At 47.4% G+C, this 23,506-nt stretch overlaps 1 protein-coding gene across 2 annotated transcripts in view; it reads right to left on the bottom strand.

The window, feature by feature from the left end:
- UBE3C (ubiquitin protein ligase E3C) overlaps positions 1–23,506 on the bottom strand; it is a 108,373-nt gene that overhangs the window by 40,711 nt on the left and 44,156 nt on the right. For both annotated transcript variants that reach the window (XM_040260211.1, XM_040260212.1), the window contains exons 11-15: positions 17,164–17,250; positions 12,704–12,861; positions 12,319–12,551; positions 1,227–1,331; positions 52–139 (exon numbers count right to left, since the gene is read on the bottom strand). In XM_040260211.1, the coding sequence (XP_040116145.1) occupies positions 52–139; positions 1,227–1,331; positions 12,319–12,551; positions 12,704–12,861; positions 17,164–17,250 (671 nt within the window). The remainder of the gene's footprint in view (positions 1–51; positions 140–1,226; positions 1,332–12,318; positions 12,552–12,703; positions 12,862–17,163; positions 17,251–23,506) is intronic.

Here is a 23,506-nt window from a genome sequence, read left to right as displayed (position 1 = left end):
CCCACGCTCGGCCAGCTCGGGGCACAGGGCGGGTGGGCGCAGGGCACTCACCATCCAGCGTGGACCGCAGGGGCCCAATCCTCCCCATCCGCCGGAACCGCCACGCGTTCCTGGACGCCGGGACGTAGAGCTGGGTGACCTGCGGGGCCACAGACTGCTCAGTCCCGCCTGCTCCTTCCCAGGAGACCTTCTCATACTCTCCCCTACGTGGGCCACCTTTCACATTTTCACACTGCAGTTATTTTTCCTAAATATACTCCAGGGAAATCTCTACTTGCTCTAATCAACAACATGTAATATCTGGACATAGTAAATCACCACACAATGATTGCTTTACAAAGAAACCAGATTACCCTTAAAATCTAGCAGTTTATTACCATTACCAAATATTCATTCAATTTATAACCGTTCATGACTAAAACAAGTATGAATGAGGAGCCAAATAAGGCTGGTAAGTACTACCCCGCTGTCTCTCAGGTCCCCTCATCTGACCCCTGTCAGAAAGGCCCACGGGCCCGAGGCCCTCGCCGCTACAGGACCGGCTGCAGCTCCTCAGCCTGGGCCATGGGCAGGACTGGGTGCCACAAGCTTAATGCAAAGATGCAGCGTGCGTGTGGACAAAGCAACGCTTCTGAAACGCTCCTGATGTTTCTTTTCTTTAACATTTCTGTAGTCGTGCTTCTTCTATACCCAGTCACTCTCTGCCCCCAGCCCCAAGATTCTGAGATGAATCCAGTCATGTGTTTTCCTGACAAACAAAAATGAAAACACCCCGAGTCCTTTGGTAATGTTGTTTTCATTATTTCAGAACAAGTTACACTACTGGATTTACTTTACATCTAGATCTTAGTAATACTCACATTTGTCTCTATCCCTTTAGAAAGTCATAAATAAGTTCCATCTCTTTTAAGTATTAATACTAAAAATATACTGATACAATAAAAGCAAAAGTTTTTCAACTCCCCCCAAAAAACCATTACACATCAATACACTTTGTGGTTTAAAGCAAATCAGGATTAACAACAAGCGCAGGATGCATGTGTAGGCCGGTGATGTTGTGATGTTGTGATGTGCTCCATTACGTGATCTGAGAGTCAGCCACAAAAGTGTACTCCTAATTATTAACTACATGATAAATGACCTTAAAAGATTTATTCTTCTCAGAAAAGATACAAGCTGAAAAAATAAGTTTAATGAAAAATATGTAAAAGATCTTCCAGGAATACCTTATCTGCTTTGATATCCTCTTGCTCTGACAGCCAGTGGTTGGGGGGGCAGAAGCTCCTCCGTGTGTCCCTGGACTTCAGCATCTTCACCAGGTTGGTGATGACCTGGGGGCGGGGGGCGGGGGGGCAGGTCACGCAGGCAGCCTGGGGAAGCCCGCACACCACGGAGGCAGAGGCACGCACGGCTCCCCGAGGTGCTGCCAGACCAACAGCAAGCCCGCTCACGGAAGAGCGTCTCGCTCCGTGACCACAGCAGGAAGCTTATGTACAAAGCGGTCAACGACCCACCAACAAAGAGAGAAAATGACGCAAACATGTGCAACGGGTGACTTTTTAAAAGCTACAAGGGAGGCAGTAATTTTAAAAAAACACAACGTGGAAATGTAGAAGCTCACCTGAGCTATAATAAAAGACACCTCCAGGTACACCGGTTCTCCTAAGGTTAAAACACCTGAATTCTTCTGAAAACACTCTATCTGAGGTGCCGGTGGGGGGGTGGGGGGCAGGGTCCTAGGTGCACCTTGTCCAGCTTCCAGAGACATTTTCAGTATCTCCCGGACGGAAGCCTCTGGAGGTCGTCTACAGCCCCCCCGCCAAATTCTACACAAGCCCAGCCGACCCTTCTCCAGAAAGCCTCCCCGCACACTCTGGTTGCCCAATGCCACCTGCTATCCCAGCCCAGACCACACTGCTGTCCCCTCAGGGGACATGAGCCCCTCCATAAACAAAACCCTGCCGTGAGCCCCCTGAAACAGAATACGACTGCCTACCTAGAAAAGCAGTCGGCACCCACTCACCAACAGTGGTAAACCCTGTGCGATTAAACGTGCGATTAAAGACATCTAACAGTACTGTCGGGCTTCCAAAGACAGGAAGTTACACACGAAACAGAAATGTGTTTGTAGTAAACAAAGATAAACCAACACAAAACCGGGAGACCCAAGTGTCTTTACAAGACCACAGCCTTTGTAAGCAGAAGTGGATCCTGTGACTCTGACCGTGTTTTCTGAAAGTCAGCCAGGCTTCTGTACACGCTGCTTCCAATTCAGTAAAATACAATTTGAACAATGCATTAGGAAATGTCATTCTGTGTTCAACCAAAGTGGGAGAGAAGGGGTCCCTGGTTGCTATCTCAGGCCTCCACGACACAGACTCCAGCTAGACCACATAACCAGGAAAGAGGAAAAGGAACCCCTGAGCAGCTCAGCCATCCAGACACAACGACACCAGTAGAAACCACTCAAGATCTAGAACACAGCTTTCACACTGGGGGGCACACGCTGCCAATTTCGCTGAGACACCCACCACACAGCATATTAAAGCCTACTGTGATGCTTCGGCAACGTCCTTTCTGAATCAGCAAGAAGCTGGCACAGGTAAGCAGTGAGAGCCTGTGGTCCTCCAGCAGCGGCTGCGGCGCCTGCTCGGGGGCCAGGCCACACACGGGCAGTGCTTGAGGGAGACTGATTTGAAGCCGAGTCGAAGGGGACTGAGCGTCAGTCAGGTTCCACCTGGCGAACTGCTGGTCACAAGCAGGGCCCAGCCGCTGACCTCACACACCTGGCTCCTGGGCGTCTCTCAGTTTTACTCCCAGGAGAAAGGGAGCCTCGGTGAGCTACGTCCTGCTCACTGAGGCTCGGGGCAAACTCAGCGGGGTTCACACGGAGCGCACCAGCAGGAGCTCTTCCAACAGTGGGGACAGAAGCAGGATCCCTAGGCGCGATGAGCGTGGCACAGCATCTCTCCTTTCACACACCCACACCAGTGTTCTAAGTAAATTCAGCTGTAACAGCTACTGTGCTGAAATTTACCCACCACCCACAACTGTCGACAAAAGCCGTGCCTTCTGACAGTTAATGTGCTTATTTAAAGGCACCCGTTCACCTGTGGCTCCCACGCATCACCCCCCGCACCCCCTCCGAGTCCTGACACTTCTGCACAGCGCAGCTGAGGAGATGGCGCTCCGCAGAGCGGTCATCTGCTCACGTCCACGGCTACCTGACCCCAGGAGACAAGCTGTCCTCCACGTTCTGGTGTTCAAGACCGGCCAACCTCTCCTGCCGAGGACGTGTCTGTTCCAGAGGTGGCAAATATGACCCAACTCTTCAGAGGTGGTTAATGCCATGACTTACTTTAAATCACTGCGAAAGTGAGCATGCACTTTCAGTACCGGCATTCCCTTCCACACTTTCCTATTCTAAAGATGAAAAAGAAGTAACATAAAATGTCCTATCCTGGCGTCACTGCATCCTCTTTCAAAAATAGAGGAAAAAAGGCTTGCCTGGAGGCTCAGTGGTCAAGACTCCGCCGGCCAGTGCAGGAGACCTGGGTTTGATCCCTTAACAGGAAGATCCCACATGCTAGGAGCAGCTAGCTCTGGGAGCCACAGCCCCGGAGCCTGCGTGCCCGAGAGCCTACAACACACAGGGGAAGCCACCGCCACCAGAGGCGTGGCGCGGCCACTGGAGAGCAGTCCCCGCCCCACGGCTGGAGAACAGCCCCGCAGCAACGAAGACTAGCACAGCCCAGAGAAAGTGCATACATAAAACCTTCTAGAATCGAGAGGGAAGAGAGAGGTGGGCGTGGGGGAGGGGAGGGAGGCAGCAAGGACAAGGCAGAGGTGGAGCTGGGCCTGAGCGGAAGGGCTGGCAGCAGAAGCCACTGCGGAAAAATGCATCCGAAAGCGGACAGGAAACAAGACTCGAAGATGCCAGGGAGGGCACGGCACGGCCAGAGAAGCTGACTCTCAGACAAATGTCAAACACAATTCTTAGCATAGCTATCTTCTAAATAGTGCTTTATTCAAAGGGTATCTCAAAAACAGGTTTTTAAAAAGTATAAATGTACCCTAAATATCACACAGGATATACTTGTATCTAAAATGCATTTGCCGTTTATCTGAAATCCAAATTTAACTGGGTGACACATATTTTTATGTGCTATATTTGGCAATATGAGGTGTGGACAAATTCCCAAAATATTTTAGAAATGTCATATCTCCTAAGAACATTTTTGTCCTTTAAATTATTTTTTCTAACTTGTAGAGAAAAATACAAATTTTAAGAAATCATGAAAATTTAACTGGATCCAGAGGATCATTACAAAATCAGATTCATTATAGTCTTCATAGACGAAAATGGAGATGCTCTATACAGTCAGCAAAAACAAGACCTGGAGTTGACTGTGGCTCAGAGCATCAGCTCCTTATGGCAAAATTCAGACTTCAACTGGAAAAGTAGGGAAAAGCACTAGATCATTCTGGTATGACCTGAACTCAATCCCCCATGATTATGCAGAGCAGGTGAGAAACAGATTCAAGGGACCAGATCAGGTAGACAGAGCGCCTGAAGAACTATGGGCGGAGGTCTGTACCACTGTACAGGAGGCAGTGACCAAAACCACCCCCAAGGAAACAAACGCAAGAAGGCAAACTGGCTGTCTGAGGAGGCCTTACAAAAACAGCTGAGAAAAGAGCAGTGAAAGGCAAAGGAGAAAGAGAGAGATAAACCCATCTGAATGCAGAGTTCCAAGCAGCAAGCCTTCTTAAGTTAACAATGCAAAGAAATAGAGAGATACCAAGGGAACATTTCACGCAAAGATGGATACAATTAAAGACAGAAACAGGACGGACCTAACAGAAGCAGAAGATATTAAGAAGAGGTGGCAAGAATACACAGAAGAACCGTACAAAAAAGATCTTATTGACCCAGATAACCACGATGGTGTGATCACTTACCTAGAGCCAGACTTCCTGGAATGCGAAGCCAAGTGGGCCTTAGGAAGCATCACTATGAACAAAGCTAGTGGAGGTGATGGAATTCCAGTTGAGCTATTTCGAATCCTGAAAGATGATGATGCTCTGAAGTGCTGCACTCAATATGCCAACAAATGTGGAAAACACCGAAGTGGCCACAGGACAGGAAAAAGGTCAGTGTTCATTCCAATCCCAAAGAAAGGCAACGCCAAAGAATGCTCAAACTACCGCACAATTGCACTCATCTCACATGCCAGCAAAGTGTTAGTCACTCAGTGCTGTCTGACTCTCTGCGACCACATGGACTGTAGCCTGCTAGGCTCTTCTGTCCATGGAACTCTCCAGGCAAGACTACTGCAGTGGGTTACCATTCCCTTCTCCAGGGGATCCTTCCAACCCAGGGGCTAAATTCAGGTCTCCTGCATTGCAGGCGGATTCTTTACTGCTCAGCCACCAAGGAATGCTCAGAACCCTCCACACCAGAGGCCTCAACAGTGCATGGACCAGGAGCTCCCAGATGCACAAGCTGGGCTTTAAAAAGGCAGAGGAACTAGAGGTCAAATGGCCAACATCCGCTGGATCAGAGAAAGAGAATCCAGAAAAACATCTATGTCTGCTTCACTGAGGACGCTAAAGCCTCTGACTGTGTGGATCACAACTGTAGAATATTCTTAAGAGATGAGAATACCAGACCACCTGACCTGCCTCCTAAGAAACCTGTATGCAGGTCAAGAAGCAATGGTTAGAACTGAACATGGAAAAATGGACTTGTTCAAAATTGGAAAAGGAGTACATCAAGGCTGTATACTGTTACCTTGCTTATTTAACTTATATGCAGAGTACATCATGTGAAATGGCGGGCTGGATGAAACACAAGCTGGAATCCAGACTGCCGGGAAAAATAACAACTTCAGATATGCAGATGATACCATGCTAATGTCAAAAAGCGAAGAGGAACTAAAGGGCCCCTTGATGAGAGAGAAAGGAGAGCGGAAAAGCTGGCTTAAAACTCAACATTCAAAAACGAAGATCATGGCATCTGGTCCCATCACTTCATGGCAAACAGATGGGGGGAAAAGTGGAAACAGTGGTACATTTTATTCTTCTGGGCTCCAAAATCACTGTGGACAGTGACTGCAGCCATGAAATTAAAAGATGCTTGCTCCTTGGAAGAAAAGCTATGACAAACCTAGACAGCATATTAAAAAGCAGACATTACTTTGCCAGCAAAGTCATACAGTCAAAGCAATGATTTTTCTAGTAGTCATGCATGGATGTGAAAGTTGGATCATAAAGAAGGCTGCTGCTGCTGCTGCTAAGTCGCTTCAGTCGTGTCCAACTCTGTGCGACCCCAGAGATGGCAGCCCACCAGGCTCCCCCATCCCTGGGATTCTCCAGGCAAGAACACTGGAGTGGGTTGCCATTTCCTTCTCCAATGCATGAAAGTGAAAAGTGAAAGTGAAGTCGCTCAGTCGTGTCCAACTCTTAGCGACCCCATGGACTGCAGCCCACCAGGCTCCTCTGTCCAAGGGATTTGCCAGGCAAGAGTACTGGAGTGGGTTGCCATTGCCTTCTCCTAAGGAAGGCTGAGGGCTGAAGAACTAATGCTTTTGAACTGTGGTGTTGGAGGAGACTCTTGAGAGTCCCGTGGACTGCAAGGAGACCCAACCAGTCCATCCTAAATGAAACCAACCCTGAATATTCATTGGAAGGACTGATGCTAGAGCTGAAGCTCCAATACTCTGGCCACCTGATGCGAAGAGTCAACTCACTGGAAAAGACCCTGCCTGATACTGGGAAAGATTGAGGGCAGGAGGAGAAGGGGGTGGCAGACGATGAGATGGTTGGATGGCCATCACCAACTCAATGGACATGAGTTTGAGCAGGCTCCAGGAGATGGTGATGGACAGGGAAGCCTGGCGTGCTGCAGTCCATGGGGTCGCAAAGAGTCAGACACAACTCAAATTCTGTGATTTCAAAACACACCTTTAAACATACTCCGTTTCTGTACATTCATTTTTAGTACCACAAGCTGCTAGTGGTATTTAGTACTGAAAAACCAAAGCTCACAGAAGTAACCATTAAAAAACCACATGAAGTGACGAAAGAGTGTCAAAGGCAATGAAAACCGATGTAACAATTTTAAACTGGATCAACAGACACCCAGTGTTGAGATCCAAAAGACAGCTTTCCTCTCAGTAAATTTTATCTAATTCCCCGTGCAGATATGCCTACTACAGAAGACTGGCAGGGTTCTAGATGTAAACAGGCCTTCAGTCACGGGGGTGCAAGTCTGCAGACTGAGGTGAGAGGCCACTAGAGCCTGCCCCACGGGGACTGACTGCACGCGGGCCTGGAGCCTCCGGCTGACGAGCACCCGCAAAAGGCAGCGCCCGCAGGAGCTCCAACTCCAGGCAGCAGCCGCCATCTGGTCCCGAGGAGACCCCGAGACCCTGAGACCCGAGACCCAGCGCGCCAAGAAAGAGGAGCAGAGGCAACGAACAAGCGAACGCCAGGGCGACTGACACGGGAGCACAGCACAGAGCTTCAGGAGGCTCCCACAGGGCAAGCGCGCCCTTTCTCGGTGACGCCACTCGCTTCCTCGACTCCCACACCGGGCTCTTCCCTGCTGGAGCTGAACCGTGAATAAATACTGGAGAACTAACGAGATTATCTAAGCAAGTAGTCAGAAAAGCACTAAACCGTTGCGTGTGGTGACATGCCACTAAAGGGAAAGCAGAGGGACTCCCTGCTGGCCTGGTGGCCAGGACTCCGCGCTTCACTGCTGAGGGCCCTGGGGCCACGCCCAGCTAGGGAGCTGGGGTCCAGGCAGCCGCACAGCTGGAGACCAAGCAGCAATGCCCTCAAACCCAGTGTTAGAAGACCACGCAGACCACCAGTCAGAGACACACAAATGTCTCATAAAAGCCACACCTGACAACTGTCCAAGCTCAAGGTTTTAAATTAATAGGCACTGTTTCACAAGATTACTGTATGTTTGAAAGTCCGCTGGCTATCAAGATCGCAAGAAAATCTTAACCTTACGGAAACAGTCTTAAGCATTACATATTTTAAATCATAGAAGAAACTTACACACATAAAGAATATATCTGATGACTTAAAGCTATGAATGCTCAACTATGACATTTCTGAGTGGAGATCACTGATATTTAGCTTCATTAGTGCAACCAAAGAAAAGCATATATACTCCACAAGTGGAAAGGTGCCTGTAATAATCTTCTGAGCTTAAATGCAGTGGGCAAAATCAGATATCTTAGGTGATTATCTTCAAACTTTAAAACAAGCATAGGACAAGGCACATCATTTACGGGTACCTAACTGGCTTGAAGTTCAACATTCAGAAAACAAAGATCGTGGCATCCGGTCGCATCACTTCATGGGAAATAGATGGGAAACAGTGGAAACGGTGTCAGACTTTATTTTTTGGGGCTCCACAATCACTGCAGATGGTGATTGCAGCCATGAAATTAAAAGATGCTTACTCCTTGGAAGAAAAGTTATGACCAACCTAGACAGCATATTCAAAAGCAGAGACATTACTTTGCTGACTAAGGTCCGTCTAGTCAAGGCTATAGTTTTTCCTGTGGTCATGTATGGATGTGAGAGTTGGACTGTGAAGAAGGCTGAGCGCCGAAGAACTGATACTTTTGAACTGTGGTGTTGGAGAAGACTCTTGAGAGTCCCTTGGACTGCAAAGAGATCCAACCAATCCATTCTAAAGGAGATCAGTCCTAGGATTTCTTTGGAAAGAATGATGCTAAAGCTGAAACTCCAGTACTTTGGCCACCTCATGCGAAGAGTTGACTCATTGGAAAAGACTCTGATGCTGGAAGGGATTGGGGGCAGGAGGAGAAGGGGACAACAGAGGATGAGATGGTTGGATGGCATCACGGACTCCATGGACGTGAGTCTGAGTGAACTCTGGGAGATGGTGATGGACAGGGAGGCCTGGCGTGCTGCAATTCATGGGGTCGCAAAGAGTCGGACCCGACTGAGCAACTGAACTGAACTGAACTGGGTAAATGTGTGATGTGACCAATATATAATAGTTTTTTAGATTTTGATTTCCTAACGAAGAATATGTAAAAACGAAACACGAGAAAAACCAGTAAAGTACCAGCTCTAAGATTATTCTCACAGAAGGCCAGGATGCTTTTCCCCATGTAATCCTAAGCTCAGAATGACTTCAGCAGTTGTGTGTCTGTCCTGCGTGCTCTCAGCTTTGCTGCTGAGTCTCTTTCCTTATGTAGTGATGCTCAAAGAACAGGGACTGTCCAATTTCATTTATGGTTCCCCAGCATAGCACAGAGCCAGGGTTCCTGGGATAAACACCGTGGGTGTTTAAAATAATTGACATTAATGACACCCCAGCCTATAAAGGTCATTAAGTATCTGATATGGATTCCTGTTGTCGATGGCTAACCTAGTTTTATAGAGCCTTTAGTTATTAGTATTCTCCAGCATGTTTAAAACACTACACAATTACTTCTTAAGGTAACCACTTTATTGAGGAGGCAAAACCAAAGCCAAGAAAAAACTTTCAAAGACAGTCTGAAAGTGGCAGGCAGCCCGGCCACTTTAGAGGAAGCCTGGACCTGCCTCACTGGTCAACACTGACGGTTAACGGTAGCACGGTTCAATCACAGCTAGGGCACTGCTGTGGTTTTGTTTTCACTTTTTAATGAGCCTTTTTGACACTGAAAAATCCAAATCAACCACCAGGTAGGAGAAAGACCCTCCTCTCCGAGCCCCTCTGCACACAGAGGAGTGCGGTAAGCAAGCAGGCTCCCGTACACTTTCCTCCTGGGGTTAGCGCCAGCGCAGCCTGGCAGCTGCTCACAAAGGCACATCAAACAGGAGTTCCTGGTGCCTCCCAGGGCTAACGCAGTTACCGCTGTAAATTACACTTGGAGAGAAGCTGATAAATTTGATAAATGTACAAACTGTTTCAGCAGTGTCAGTGTGGGGCTCAGAACTGACCTCAGTTCCTACAGTGACAAAGAAGGATGACTCCATCCACTTAGAAGTCTGTTCTGTGACCAGCCCCCAGAGCCCCTCTCGGAAACAGGTCTGGGAGGACCATCAGGAGCTAAAAAATGAAAATGGCTGGTGGCTGGAGGAGCCAGGTCTCCTCACGCGCAGCTCTGTCAAAGTCAGCAGAATGCAGGCAATTACTGCAAAATGCTACTGCTTTCTTTGGTGGATTCTATTCCTTGAATTGTTCACCTCAAATGCGACACTGAAACACACAGAAACGCTACACTTTCATCCTCACACTTCCCAGGGGCGGTGGAGAGGAGCGGCACAGTCCTCATGCTGCTCTGCCAGCCCCGGGCTGGGTGTCCCCATCTGTAAAACGGGGACACCTGCAGCGCCTTCCTCACAGAACTACCGCTCGTGTGGACTGGTCCCTGTAAAGTCCTCAGAATACTGTCTGAGACAGCAACCACTCAGTTAAATTCTACTTCATATTAAAGATAATTTTTTTCTTAAAAGAAAATAACAAGTATCAGCTGAATCTGTTCAAAGACCATGCCTTGATTTTTTTCTTTTTTTTTGGGGGGGGGGTGCTGGGCTTAGCTCAACAGTAGGCAGAACAATAACAACAAAATCTTTACAAAGAAGAGGAATCTTATTCAAAAACTTGTCTTCAAACAACTCTGCTCTAAATTCAGATCTTCATAACTCAATTTGAAACCTAAAGACAATCCTGTTTCAGAAAAGGTGAACGCTCACGCAAATTTTTAAAACAAACAAAAACTCTGCAATCCTTAATAAACTAGTAGTGAATCATTTTGAGGCCTAAGAACAAATTCACTACAAAGTTTTCACTTAATGCTTACGCAAAATAAAGCAGGACTGGGGAAAAACATCTTAATACAGCATAATTAAATTCAGAAGGTTCTGGGTACTAAAGATAAGCCTGGTATATGAAAATTATGAAACTGTGAATAGGCGCTATAGAATAATGGAATTATCTGTCTCTGTACACAAAACCTGATAACATGCACAGTGGAAAGTTTCACTAACAAAGATCCCAGAGTTTAATTAGATCCTTAAAAGAAAAACATATGCTACCATTAACGGCCACATCCAGGAAAAGCTTCCCAAAGAGTTGCAAGTTTTAAATGGGTGACAGAGCTTGTTTTACCTCAGAAAAGATGCAGGAGTGTCAGTCTTTAAGCAAGGAAATATTAAGGGCTCAACATGTGCCCTTCAGAGTTTCCTCAGGGATACAGAGACAGGTGATTAAAACAGACTGTGCAAATACATATCGCAGCAATCCGCACATATTATAAATCCAATGGTGCATTAGTACTGTATTCACTGCAATCAAAACATTATCCGTTACTCTCACTGCTACTAATGCTGGTGCTCAGAAGTGAAATGTGCTGTAAAACCAGGCAGAACGGGCCACACAGAGCCCATCGTGGGCTCGCAGGATGAATAAGCAGTCCTTAATTAGCCCATCAGGTTAAGTGCAAGCATTAATGGGCCTTTCCTAAAGTCTAGCTTGACATCTTTCTCCAAACATGGCCAAGAAGAAAGTTCCATTAGCAATATTAATACAAGCTTAGTTGATCATTTTCATTCAATTAACTTCTTTCAATTAAATAGATCGCTTGACAAAAGCAGTGATAAAAGGCCTGCAGGGACAGCTGACGACTCCAGCTGAACATCAGGGAGCGAGAGGTCGCCGGCACTAAACGGACTGTAAATCCAGCACCAATCTGGAAAATGAGCTGCCTCTGCTCTCACTCCTATCACGGGCGGTTTTAGCTGACGAGATGGGTTTGCTGCAGAAATTTCATGGGAAGTCAAGCACCCTTTTCCTTTTCTTTTTTTCTACCCCAGTAGTTGTATTCTCTCAGTGGTGGTGGTTTCTTGCCAACATTTCAGCCACAGTAACTCATAACTTCTCTTTCTGCACAGTCAAAAATGAAGGTATTTTAAAGTAATTCATATTCAACTTGCATTAAGTTAATGATCTTATTCCACCTTTGTTAATCGATTTCTTAAGATTAAATAAATAAAACTCATAAGAGATCTTTTAGTGAAAAAAAAAAAAATTTCATTATACATCACCTTGTCATTGAAAGTACTTGGGGCAAGTTATAAAAGATATATTTTACAATGTAAAAACAAGGCTTCAAAAGGAGGCAAATATAAAATGAAAAAGACTCTTCTTACAAGTTTTGCAAATTAACAATCAAGCCAGAAACAAACCTGTATCTCTAGTCGTCTAAAATGAGTCATCCAAAAATAAAATCTGTACGTTATTTGACCTCAGTAAACAAAAATATTCATACATATTACCTTAAATAACTGAATCCATCGTTTCTGCTCCATCTGTATACACTGCTGCATTTCAGAACTGGTAGTTACTCCAATACTTTGAAAGGCAGTGATATATTCTTCTCGAACTTCTGGCTTTGTTTCTGGATATGCCAGTTTGATGATCCCTAAGCACGCGTCACGAAGGCATCGAGATAACACTACCAGCTCTTCTAAAGTAAAAGGCATCATTGACGATTGTCTTTGACCTACAACTGAAAAACAGAATCCAATTTTCTATTATATTTGGGCTCCCCCTCCCATTTCTTACACACTCAAAGATTTAAAAGGCTTAAAACTTTTCTATCACTAATGAAAATGGACACGGCATGAGGTCAGCAACAAATGGATTGCTCAAAATTCTCACCTTCTATGGGGTCTCCAAAGAATTCGTTATCATGTATGGAAATCAGTGAGTGACTGAACAAGGAGCTAAACAGGTAAAAGAGTGGGATGATTCTACTTGAATCCTCAAAAGACATAGGTGAGCCCCTTGATATCACCTGGAGCAATGGTACCATAGACCTTGAATTGGGAGAAAGGAGAAAGAAACACAATGGCTGAGTTTGGGAACAAATTAAGACATGACGTCAGACAAACATAATCAGGGAAAATAACATTTACATTAGCAATTCAAAGACCCAGAGGGGAGGCAAAGTCACTCTAACAACACAGGTTAATAAATAACGTAAATTAAAGAAATGTCCCTGCTGCGATTTTCCACGGGATAAAGCTAGCTGTTTGAGAGTGAGCCGAGGCCCCAAGGGTCCCTGAAGGGCAGGCAGGGTCTGCGGCAGTGCTCCTCAGGACGCACACTCTGCTACTTACGCTGAACCCCGTCCCCGTCCCCTCTACACAGGCAGATGGTTCTGGTCTCAGGAAAGGTCTGTCCAGGGCTGTAGACTGAGGAACAGTGGAGGCAGTTCACTACTGAACCCAGAGACGCAGCTGCAGGCCATCACCGCTTCAGTCCTGCGCCGCGCCTCCACTCACCAGACCCGCAGCTGTGCTCCCTGGTAGGAGACCCGCGGGCCTGGGGCAGCTCCAGGTGGGCCGGCCCCCTTCCCTCCCAAGAGCTGGGGCCCTCACCCTACACCCCCACCGAACACAGGCTCACACAGCTTTCCCGGTCTCCAGGGCACACCCATCCAGTCCCGGGCCGGCAGCCTGCGGGCTGGCCGGCTCTCACCTGCCCCACCCTTCCTCCCCTGGGTCCTCAGTCCCACGCAGCCACTCCCATCTAGGAGGCGAGGCGCGGCTCTCCAGGGGCTGGCCCACTGGTGCTGCCACCGTCCCTGGGGCGGCGGGGCTGGAGCTGAGGCCACCGGAGGCACCGCTCTCGCTGTGGGCGAGGGGGAGCCACCTGGTGCCAGGTGTCCAGCAGCCCCGCTCCGGGGCCAGCAGGCCAGCTCCAGTGCTCACACAGGAGCCCGGCTGGGCACAAACACAGCCCAGACACGCAGCGGCACTCAGCACAGAGCACCCCGCCGAGGGAAGCCACCCGCCCACAGTAAAAGTGCAGCGAGAGCACACACACAGAGGGACAAGCACGACCGTCCTGTCACCTCCCTCACCACCCACAGGGGACGAGAGGAAAAGGCTGTGCGCCCAGAGCAAAGCCAAGCCCTGAGGGAGAGGAGCCCCCGCCACTCACTGCCAAGGAGTCCACCAAGCCCAGTCCTGTGCCGTCCGCACAGCAGAAGAAACAAGGCGTAGCGCCGTCTGCTTTGCTGAGTGAGTGAGGCTAACAGTTTCTATCTCTCAGCTGCCTCGTCACTAACTGCAGAAGCACAAAGACTGTAGATGCTGCCAAACAACACTGAAGGGAACACGGGACAAGTCGGGCTGACCAGCTGCCACATGGAGAGAGCAGGTCCTGAGTCTAAATGCGTGATTAAACTGCTTAGCTGTGCCCCTGTTGACAACACTCGCACTTGAAATCCTCATCGCCCACCACGCACCTATGTGCCAGGATGCAGAAAACTCTTAAACTGCTTCCCACAAACAAGATGGGGGCAAGTGTTCAACATTCGCTCACTTGTTTTCTCTAACTCCCATGAGGTCAGTTCATCTGAACGACAGAAAGGTGACTGGCAAGAAGGGTCAGCTATGTTACTGTGGCCTTAACCAACCAGGATGGGCATGAGTATTGTCTCTCGACTCTCTGCTGACCATTCTTTTTGCCATTAACACCAACTCAAATATTTCTTTGAAAACAGGCCCATCTCAAAGACTTGTTGCTCAGTCGCGTCCAACTCTTTTCAACCCCATGGACTGCAGCACACCAGGCTTCGCTGTCCTTCACTACCTCCTGGAGCTTGGCAAACTCATGTCCATTGAGCTGGGGATGCCATCCACTCATCTCATCCTCTGTCATCCCCTTCTGCTCCTGCCCTCAAATGTTCCAGCGTCAGGGTCTATTACAGTGAGCTGGCTCTTCGCATCAGGTGGCCGAAGAGTTGGAGCTTCAGCCTCAGCATCAGGTTTCCACTGAATATTCAGGGTTGACTTCTTCTAGGACTGACTGGTTTGATCTCCTTGTGCAAACAGAAAGTCCATAATTTACTACAATGAAAGGAAAAGACACTGACTTGTGACTGGGAGAGCTGGCTGGACCAGCAGCATGAACGAGACATCAGACAAGCCCTCCCTTCTGCATGCACCCTCGAACAAGGGTCTTCAGAGGGGAAACTCTTTGGCACCTGCACTCGCCCCCGGAACTGACGGAGCCTCTCGCCTTCTGCAGAAGTTTTCAGAGAATGCGGTTTTGTCTCGACAAGCTTTAAGAGGACTACTGTAGTACTACTGCCATTGCAGTCAATGTGAAAAGACACGGGCAGGATGGAATCAAAGCAGGTCCCGCTGAGTTAAAGACAAGGGCAAAGCAGGCCAGCCTCGCCGCACAGGCCCGTGGACAGGCTAGGTTCTGGCCCTCTCAACTGCACCTGCACCCCAATCACCGAGGAGCCAGTGCACCCCGAGACCAAGGGAGGTGGGGGCCAGGAGTCCACACCCGGACACGCTCCCCATTAGCCTCACGCTTGCCAAAGCTCCGAGTCCCAGCTGTGTAAGCCCTGCTGCCACACTACTTTCAAAGTACCCTTCGTGCTGTTTTCAGGGGAATCAGGCACTTCACCTTCATTTATTCTGATAATAAACATGAGGAGCCACATACCAGGAAGGTGTTGACCAACACACACTGTAAGTTTCTTGTGGGACTTGGAATAAATCATATGAGCAAAAAGAAACACATTCTCAAATGGGCTTTGTAAGAAGTAATGAGTTTTAAAAAATGTGTGTAACTTCACTGACTTTTAATGCTAATAATTTAATACAATCAACACCGCCATGACGGCAACACTCGCACACACCGTGGCTCCCTCCCCCGCGGGAGACCAACGCCAGGAACAAACAGGCTGTCAGCAGACAGGGCCAGGATGGGAGTTCTGTTGCTAAGACACCTGCAGGGCGATGATAACCTCCTGCGCCTCAATGACCCCCAGGCACTCTTGCCTAAACAAACCTGTCGTTCACCAACGCCAAGGTGGGTACAGCCACCAGCAGCTGAAATACACACACATCAAGAAACCAGAAACCTCTCGCTTTAATTTGAAAAGGAAAGGATACAGAAGATATGTTCTGGACCGTAAGCCACTTCTCCTGCGCCTCTACTGCTGGGCTGTGAGGCACAGGACCTCGCCGCTCTGAGCTCCTTCAGCTGCAGCATGGTCACTCAGAACCCCCCACTCACAAAGATGTGTTAAAATCACATGAAAGCACCTCCGCCTGTGCCACGAGCGCCTGCCAGCCCCTCTCTGAGGCTTCCTAGCACAGGGCCGGCGGAGGCCCACCCACAGGCACTCTTCCACCCTCCACCCCAACGAGCTCCAACCCAGAGAGCACGGCGCGGGCAGCAGCCACAGAGCAGGGGAGGAAGGCAGCGGGTGGTACTGAGTGCAGCACTGGGCACCCAGACTCCAATGCGGTTTCCTGTCTCGGGTCACTCCTGCCAGAGGCTGTCCTGCAGCTGGGGAGGCGGGCTGGCGGCTGCAGGTGGGACCTCCGGCAGTGACCACTGCAGGTAAGTGCGTGGGAAGCTGAGTCTCCGAGAACTGAGCTCACACTTCTCACACTACCACACAGAGAACGGAGCCCTCACAGAGAAATTCAGCATGGCAAGGGCCTCCATCTGCTTACCATGAAGGACTTCTGAGTATCAGTGAATTCTTGACATATTACACACATTCAATAAATACAGACATTAAAGATTCTAGCCTGCAAGTTACACAAGACTTTATATAAAAAATCAAATTATTTCAACAAAGAGGTTTAGAAACCAATTTTTACAGTATTTTGTACGTTTTACTGTTTGTAATGGTGGTAGATTTGCTCCAAGTCTGTATCTTCACTATCCAAAGCTCAGAAAAGACATATGGAGCAAAGAAATGTCCAGTTTCTGGTTTCCCAAAAATGACTGGGATTTTGTGTGTGTGGCCACACCGAGCAGCATCAGGGCCTCAGCTCCCTGACCGGGGTCCATCTGTGTCACCTGCAGCGGCAGCGCCGAGTCTCAATCCCCAGACCTCAGGGAGGGCCAGCTATGATTTGTAAAACAAATTCACCCTCAGATAAAGCCATACACTTAATAATATACACAGATTAGGCATTAATTTTTTCTTTTTGTGAAACTGAGACATCTAGACTTTTTTTTCCTAATGAAATAAGCTTGGTATAAGTAGTACTTAAAAATACTTCCTTACAGTGCTTCCTATTTGGTGGCCACTTGTCACGCCTTAAGCTCAATGTGTCAGTCTGTGTAACACCTACCCTGTGATCATCCGCGTTGTCATTGAAGATATGAGAAACCAGAGATGTCTCAAAAACCTGGCATTGAAGGCTAAACTGTAGAGAAGCCTAAAAAGGAATGGGGAAAATAAGAGTTAGCAAATCGTCATTCAACGTATTTCTTCAAAAAGAGAAAAGTGACAGGCGGAAGATAATGTGCAACTGAGAAGATACCTGTCCTCACACCTCCCACGGCGGGCTGCTCCCACAGCTGAGAAGAGCCCGAGCACCCCGACTGCTGGGGGCCTGTTCTCACTGCTACGGCGCTAAGCTGGCCCTGAGCTGCGCCTGTGAGACCGACCCCAAAGAGAGCTGGGCGTGCCCTTCACACGCATACCCGCACGTGCCGCCCCTCAGGACATACCACAGCGCAGCAATGTACTCCAGGGCTGCATCACTAACGTCACTAACATGCAGCAACATTTACCAACTCACTGTAATGCCCTACCTCTAAAACACACACACACACGTGTAAATCTGTTTTTTAATGCTAACTAACACGTCAAAATTAATTTAAATCTAACAATATATTTTAAAGGCTTAAAAAACCCCTCCTGTATAAAATCAGAAGACTAAGGAGCTTTGGGGGTACCTAAGTTTAATTTTAAATTAGTTTTACTTACTATACTGCATTTTTGTAATAGGACGTAATTTCTAGTCACATTTTTAGACGGGCAGGACTTAGAAATTAAATTCCAAACTTAAGAGACTGATCACACTAAGAAAAGGTTTAGGACAGTAGGGAAACATGGTTTTAAGAAAGGGATGTGATCTGCCTTTAGAATCATCTCAGAAGAACCATGAAGTCCAAGAGCAAAGACTAAGCTGGCTCAGTGAGCAGAACTGAAGAGGATAAAGCCTTCACGGTGGAGTTAGAGGACGCACGAGGAATGAGCCTGGCACCAGAACTTCAGGATGAAAACAGTATGAGCAGAATTCTGTGTTTTGGAAACGTACATCCATCTCGTCTTACACACTGTGTTTTGGAAACGTACATCCATCTCGTCTTACACACTTTTTGTGTGATGCTGAATTTAACACAGAATCACTGTATTCTCAGGGTGGAAAAGACCTCTGAGATGGCGTTGGACCCAAGCTGTCAAGCGAGCTTGTGACGGAGCCAGCAGAGGCTGGCCTCTCTCCTCAACAGTGAGGCCGCCAGCCCTGGGGTCTCCTCGGCCGGCATCAACAGTAATGGGATGATCTAAATAAAAGCACCAGGTATTGTGCATCCACAATTCTCTACCGAGCTGGTTACCAGTTGCTGTACATATTGTTCTGAGTATAATAAAAGGTATTTTAACAGAACAAACTTTGCCAAAAATGTATTAATTTAAATGCCCGTAGTGGAAGAGAAACAAACGGGGTTTAGATAAATAAATCACTCTTCAAGTCTCAAGTTGTTTATTCTCCTGCATTCAATCAAAAACATCAGATATATTCCTCAGCACTAGCATTTTCTAAGTATACAACAGGGGTTACAGAGTGCTGGTTTTTAAAAATCCAACCCTGTCTTAGCGTGGTGCATTCTGAGATGTCCAAATGACATTAGAAGCATGTCACTGAGCTTCCCTGGTGGTCCAGTGGGTAAGAATCCAGCTGCCAACGCAGGGGACGCGGGTTTGATGCCTGGTCTGGGAAGATCCCATAACAAAGCCCGAGGGCTACAAGTCCTGAGCCTGCAGGCCTAGGGCCCGCGCTCCACGACGAGAGAAGCCACCACAGTGAGAAGCCGGGTGCCACAGCGAAGACTCATAAGACAGAGGAAGCCCTCTCGCAGCAGCAGGACCCAGTGCTGCCAAAAGTAAGTACACCTAAAAAAAAAGAGGATCGTCTAAAAACTACTGAAAGCACGAACGACTACGTGAGATGCACCTGGAATCGCAGGTCTCAGGCTGGAGAGACTCTGTTAGATCATTCCGCCCACCACCCTTCCAGTGTCACGCGGCCCAGAGCAATGCTTTCATCAGAGAACGAGGGGACCCTACCGCTCCAAGGCTAAGGTCTCTTCCAGCTTAAAAACAGAAGAGTCTGCAGAAGTGAGTTACACCTGTCCTGAGTACACACTCACATATGGTATCAGCACCACACTAATTCATTCGGTTGAGAAATTAAAAAATAAGAATTACTGGAATAATGAAAAATGGTAAGAAGACAATAGATCAATTAAATAAACCATGGAAAACAATAAAAACAAAGCTATGAAAACCATGAACTTTCAACAAAAGAGTTCAAGAAGGTTCTGCTTGCCTTGTCTTTAATCGAGAAACCGAGGCCCCTGTGAAAGAATGGACTACGTAGTGTAACGTCACTAATGTGACGTCTTAACTTGGTGTTAATATAGGTCCTGACACTTGCTCCTCAGAGACCCGAGCAAGGACTGCTCTAAGGAGGCATGGCCTCTTTTTTCTTAACAGCAGCAACATGAGAGACAAGGTCTTCCGCAGCATTTCACCCATCTTCCCAGAAGTAATCAGTTAGTATCTTGGAGTAAATCACCCAGACACACTGGACAAAAGTAAACAAAAGTGGGTTCTCTCAACACATCCTCCTCTAACACAGCCTTTCACCCAAAGTTGTAATTAACATCTTTCCACATGAATACACATATGCATTTCAAAAGTTATACTTCAAGTCAACATTCTGAAACAGTCTCTAAATTAATCACTCAATAGGCAATAAAAACACAAATTATTAACCCTTTTTCTATAAGTTACTGTTCTTTGGGCTTGACTGCTAGAAGGCGAGGAAGTGACATATGCCTTACATACCCGGGGATACATATATATATATATAGTTAAGACGACCCATTAGGCTTTATTTAGCTGAGACAACGCTGTGAGTTAATTAGTAAAGGGCAACATTTCCAGCCTAGGTCATAAATTCAGAGCAGTCTGTCTGCAAGGACAATTTAAGTTATAAAAAAAGAGAACACAGTGGAAGACTCCTGCTCACACACAGGCAGTAAAGGTCGCGACAGCAAGGCATTCTCAGAGACCTCCTCTGTGTGTAAAGGCGTCACAGGTAAGAGAAATACGACAGGTCAGCCACCCAAGGACCAGTCCACTCCTGCAGCCACCGGCGGAAATGTGATCTTTGTGTTTTCCTGCTCAAAGGATCACTTTTTTGGCAAAGTCAATACGAAAATATATATATAAATTTCATCTGTGAGATAATGCCAGGATAAAAAATAAACTCCAATTTCCTTAATAATAATAAAAGTTTTAAGATGAATTTCAGTTTGAGGCAACCTGCTAAAACATCTTTCCTTCACAGACAAACTGGGGACTAAGGACAGAAGGTCAGCTTCGACAGACAGCTGCGCTCCGTAAGCATCCCAGCACCAAAGCCACACAGCTCACACAGGCAGCTCCCGTCCCGACAGCAAGGCTCCTTTCAAGCTTCCGTTCACGAGGAACAGACTGAAGAAGTGTACCTCCATTCGTACTGCAGAAGCACCACTGTTACCCTACACAACTTCCTGGATAATCCCTTCCCTTGCTTTTCTTACAAGAAAACTTAAAACAAAAAAACTTTTAAATACGCTTTGTGTATGCTTTTCCAAGTTTACTTGTATTTCCTGTGAGGTGTCAATAATGTTTAGAAAATTATGTTTCAAAACTCACTATAAATTATATTCCTAGATTTGACTAAAGCAGGCCTAGTTTATTAATTTGATATCTCCAACAATAACTGCTGCCAATTCATTTATAAATATGAGTTCAAGACAGACAATAAAATCATTGTGTACTGAAATATTAAAAAGCTCACAAATCTTATGTGATCTTTTTAACAATACAAATTATAACAATAATCAAACAGCTCCTTAAATCTATCATTTATATTGAAAATATCGTTGATAATAAATGTAAACACAAAATCACAGTCCCCCCCAAAAAAACTGTTTCTCTCTGTAGGTACATTCTCGGTATTGGTTCTAAAATCCTCTAAAAATTTGTTTACAAAAACATGAACAGTGTAGACTACTTCTGGGACGTACACAAAACACGAATTTGTATTCTCCTCTGAAGTCATCTGCATAATCATTCTATCTCAAATTATTAAAACTATGATTCTATAATCAAGAGCTAAGGAGTGTCCACGACCACATTAGTGGTGTTTAGAGAGCAGACAAGGAAATACTGCACACGACTGCCCAAACCAGTGATTAGTAACATGAGACACAATCAGGCTGGCTTGTTCTAGTTTCTGGTAGAAAAATTAAGCATAGGATATAATAAAACTAATTCTAATGGCTTATGATTTGATATATGAACAAGAAAACTAAAGGAAAATGGTCATATCAACCTTTCTGATCCTTAAAAGTGTTAGTCACTCAGTCGTGTCCGACTCTTTGTGACTCCATGGACTGTAGTCCACCAGGCTCCTCCATCCATGGGATTCTCCAGGCAAGAATACTGGAGTGAGTTGACATTTCCTTCTCCAGGGGATCTTCCCAACCCAGGGATCGAACCCAAGTCTCCCAAATTGCAGGCAGATTCTTTACCATCTGAGTTACCAGGGAGGCCATGATCCTTAAAACATTATCTTTAAAATGCCATTTCAAAGTCTTTAGATGTTAATGAAACAAAAGAGCCCCCAAGAATATGCTCTTCTGCCCACCTTAAGTATAAATCCAAACGCCTTAAAATCAGCTCTCTAAAAGGGAGACCCTACAGAGACGTGAAAGGTTCCCTGGGAGCTGTAGTCACAGGTGAAATCTCAGGATATAAACCAGGAGGGTTTCTGAAAGGCGACAGCCTCGGCAGGGCTCTGACGGACACGGCAGCCAGGAGGAGGCAGGGGGGCAGCAGCTGTCTCTGGACAGACACTAGCGCAGGCAGAGGGAGAGGCGTGGGGCACCTGGAGGCGCAGAGGAAAGCGACAACGTGAAAGGAGCAAAGCCGGGCTGAGGCAGGGACAGCCTTCCACAGTGAGAAACAGAGCCAGAGAGGCAAGCAAAGCTGGCTTAGGCAAGGACACCGCGCCACAGTCAGCAAAGGCAGAGGAAGACTTCCCCAACAGAAGGATTCACCGGCAGGTGTTTAAGAAGGACAACGAAACAATGAGGGTCGTACTTTGACAATTCAGTCTGGGAACACACGACACAAAGCTCACAGCACTCACACACCATGGGGACTGAGCGCACACAGGGGATCACTGAGACAGGTGCGAGTCTCAGCCTAGACGCCCAGGCAGGCCACTGCTCCGCACAACCGTCTGTGCTGAGAAGCCGGCCACGCGGAGGGGCCACGTTTCACTAGTGGCCGGCCTCGGGACACCGCGGCCCCAGTGTGACCCCAGGTTTTGGGGAAGATGCTGAGCTCCACCGCAGGCACTGTGAAAGGAGAGGACAGCCCCGCGGAGGGGCTGAAGTCGAGTCTGGGGCTCGGGAAAGCCATCTGTGTGGACAAGACTGCAGAAAATCTCCCAGGCAGAGAGGAAGAAAGACACTGAACATGAAGAGAGGGCGAAGGCTAACAAACACTGACGCAGAGGCCAGGACGAGCCTGCAGAAGGCAGCGAGGAGGAGCCCGGGAACTAAGAGGGCGAAGGTTAGGAAACACTGACGCAGAGGCCAGGACGCGCCTGCAGAAGGCAGCGAGGAGGAGGAGCCCAGGAGGAAAGGGAGCTCACGGCAGCACGCAGACCGGCTCCCAGGACAGGGACGTGGCAGAGGCGGAGGCTGGGCTCAGGGTCCCACCACTGCGCAGAGCGCCAGGGAGATGGGTGGCAGCGAGCGGGCCCTCCTGCATGGTGGACGGCCCCCAGCAGCACGAACCCACCAGTAAAACACCAGACTCCTGCCCACGGAGCCAGAGGAGAGTCGGCCAAGAGCGAAGCTGAGCGCCTGCGAGCCGCTGTCCTCATGGCTGCGAAGTATCCACGTACGAGGCTCAGTTCTCGCGACACTGGGAGAGAGCCGGCCTTCTCCCAGCCCCAGCACAACCAGTGAATGCCTGCTCACATTCAAAGGTAGTGAATATGTTTTCCAAAAGAAGAGCAATTTTTAAATTCAAAAACTTTTTCAGATTTCCAAGTTCAATGGTAAGATCTACAGACTTCATGAAAGGAGATAGAGGTTCATTAACTACTTAATCTTTAAAAATTAAAATAATTCACATAATTCAAAACCCAAAACCCTGTGAAAATATACAGTTCAAAGTCCACTCTCTCCACCTCCTTGACTCGCGCCCCCCACCCCCACAAAACCAGACGTGATTAATCACGTCTGAGAATTTCCTGTGAATGCTGCCAGGTTTGTTTATGCAAATACACATTCTACCTTTCCCACCTTTTAGGACACAAAACATTATTACTCATT

This window comes from Oryx dammah, unplaced genomic scaffold (genome assembly GCF_014754425.2).
Source record: "Oryx dammah isolate SB20612 unplaced genomic scaffold, SCBI_Odam_1.1 HiC_scaffold_18, whole genome shotgun sequence".
Classification (NCBI taxonomy): Eukaryota; Metazoa; Chordata; class Mammalia; order Artiodactyla; family Bovidae; genus Oryx; species Oryx dammah.
The sequence above is the reverse complement of the archived record's forward strand: the minus strand, read 5'-3'. Positions and strand labels throughout refer to the sequence as shown.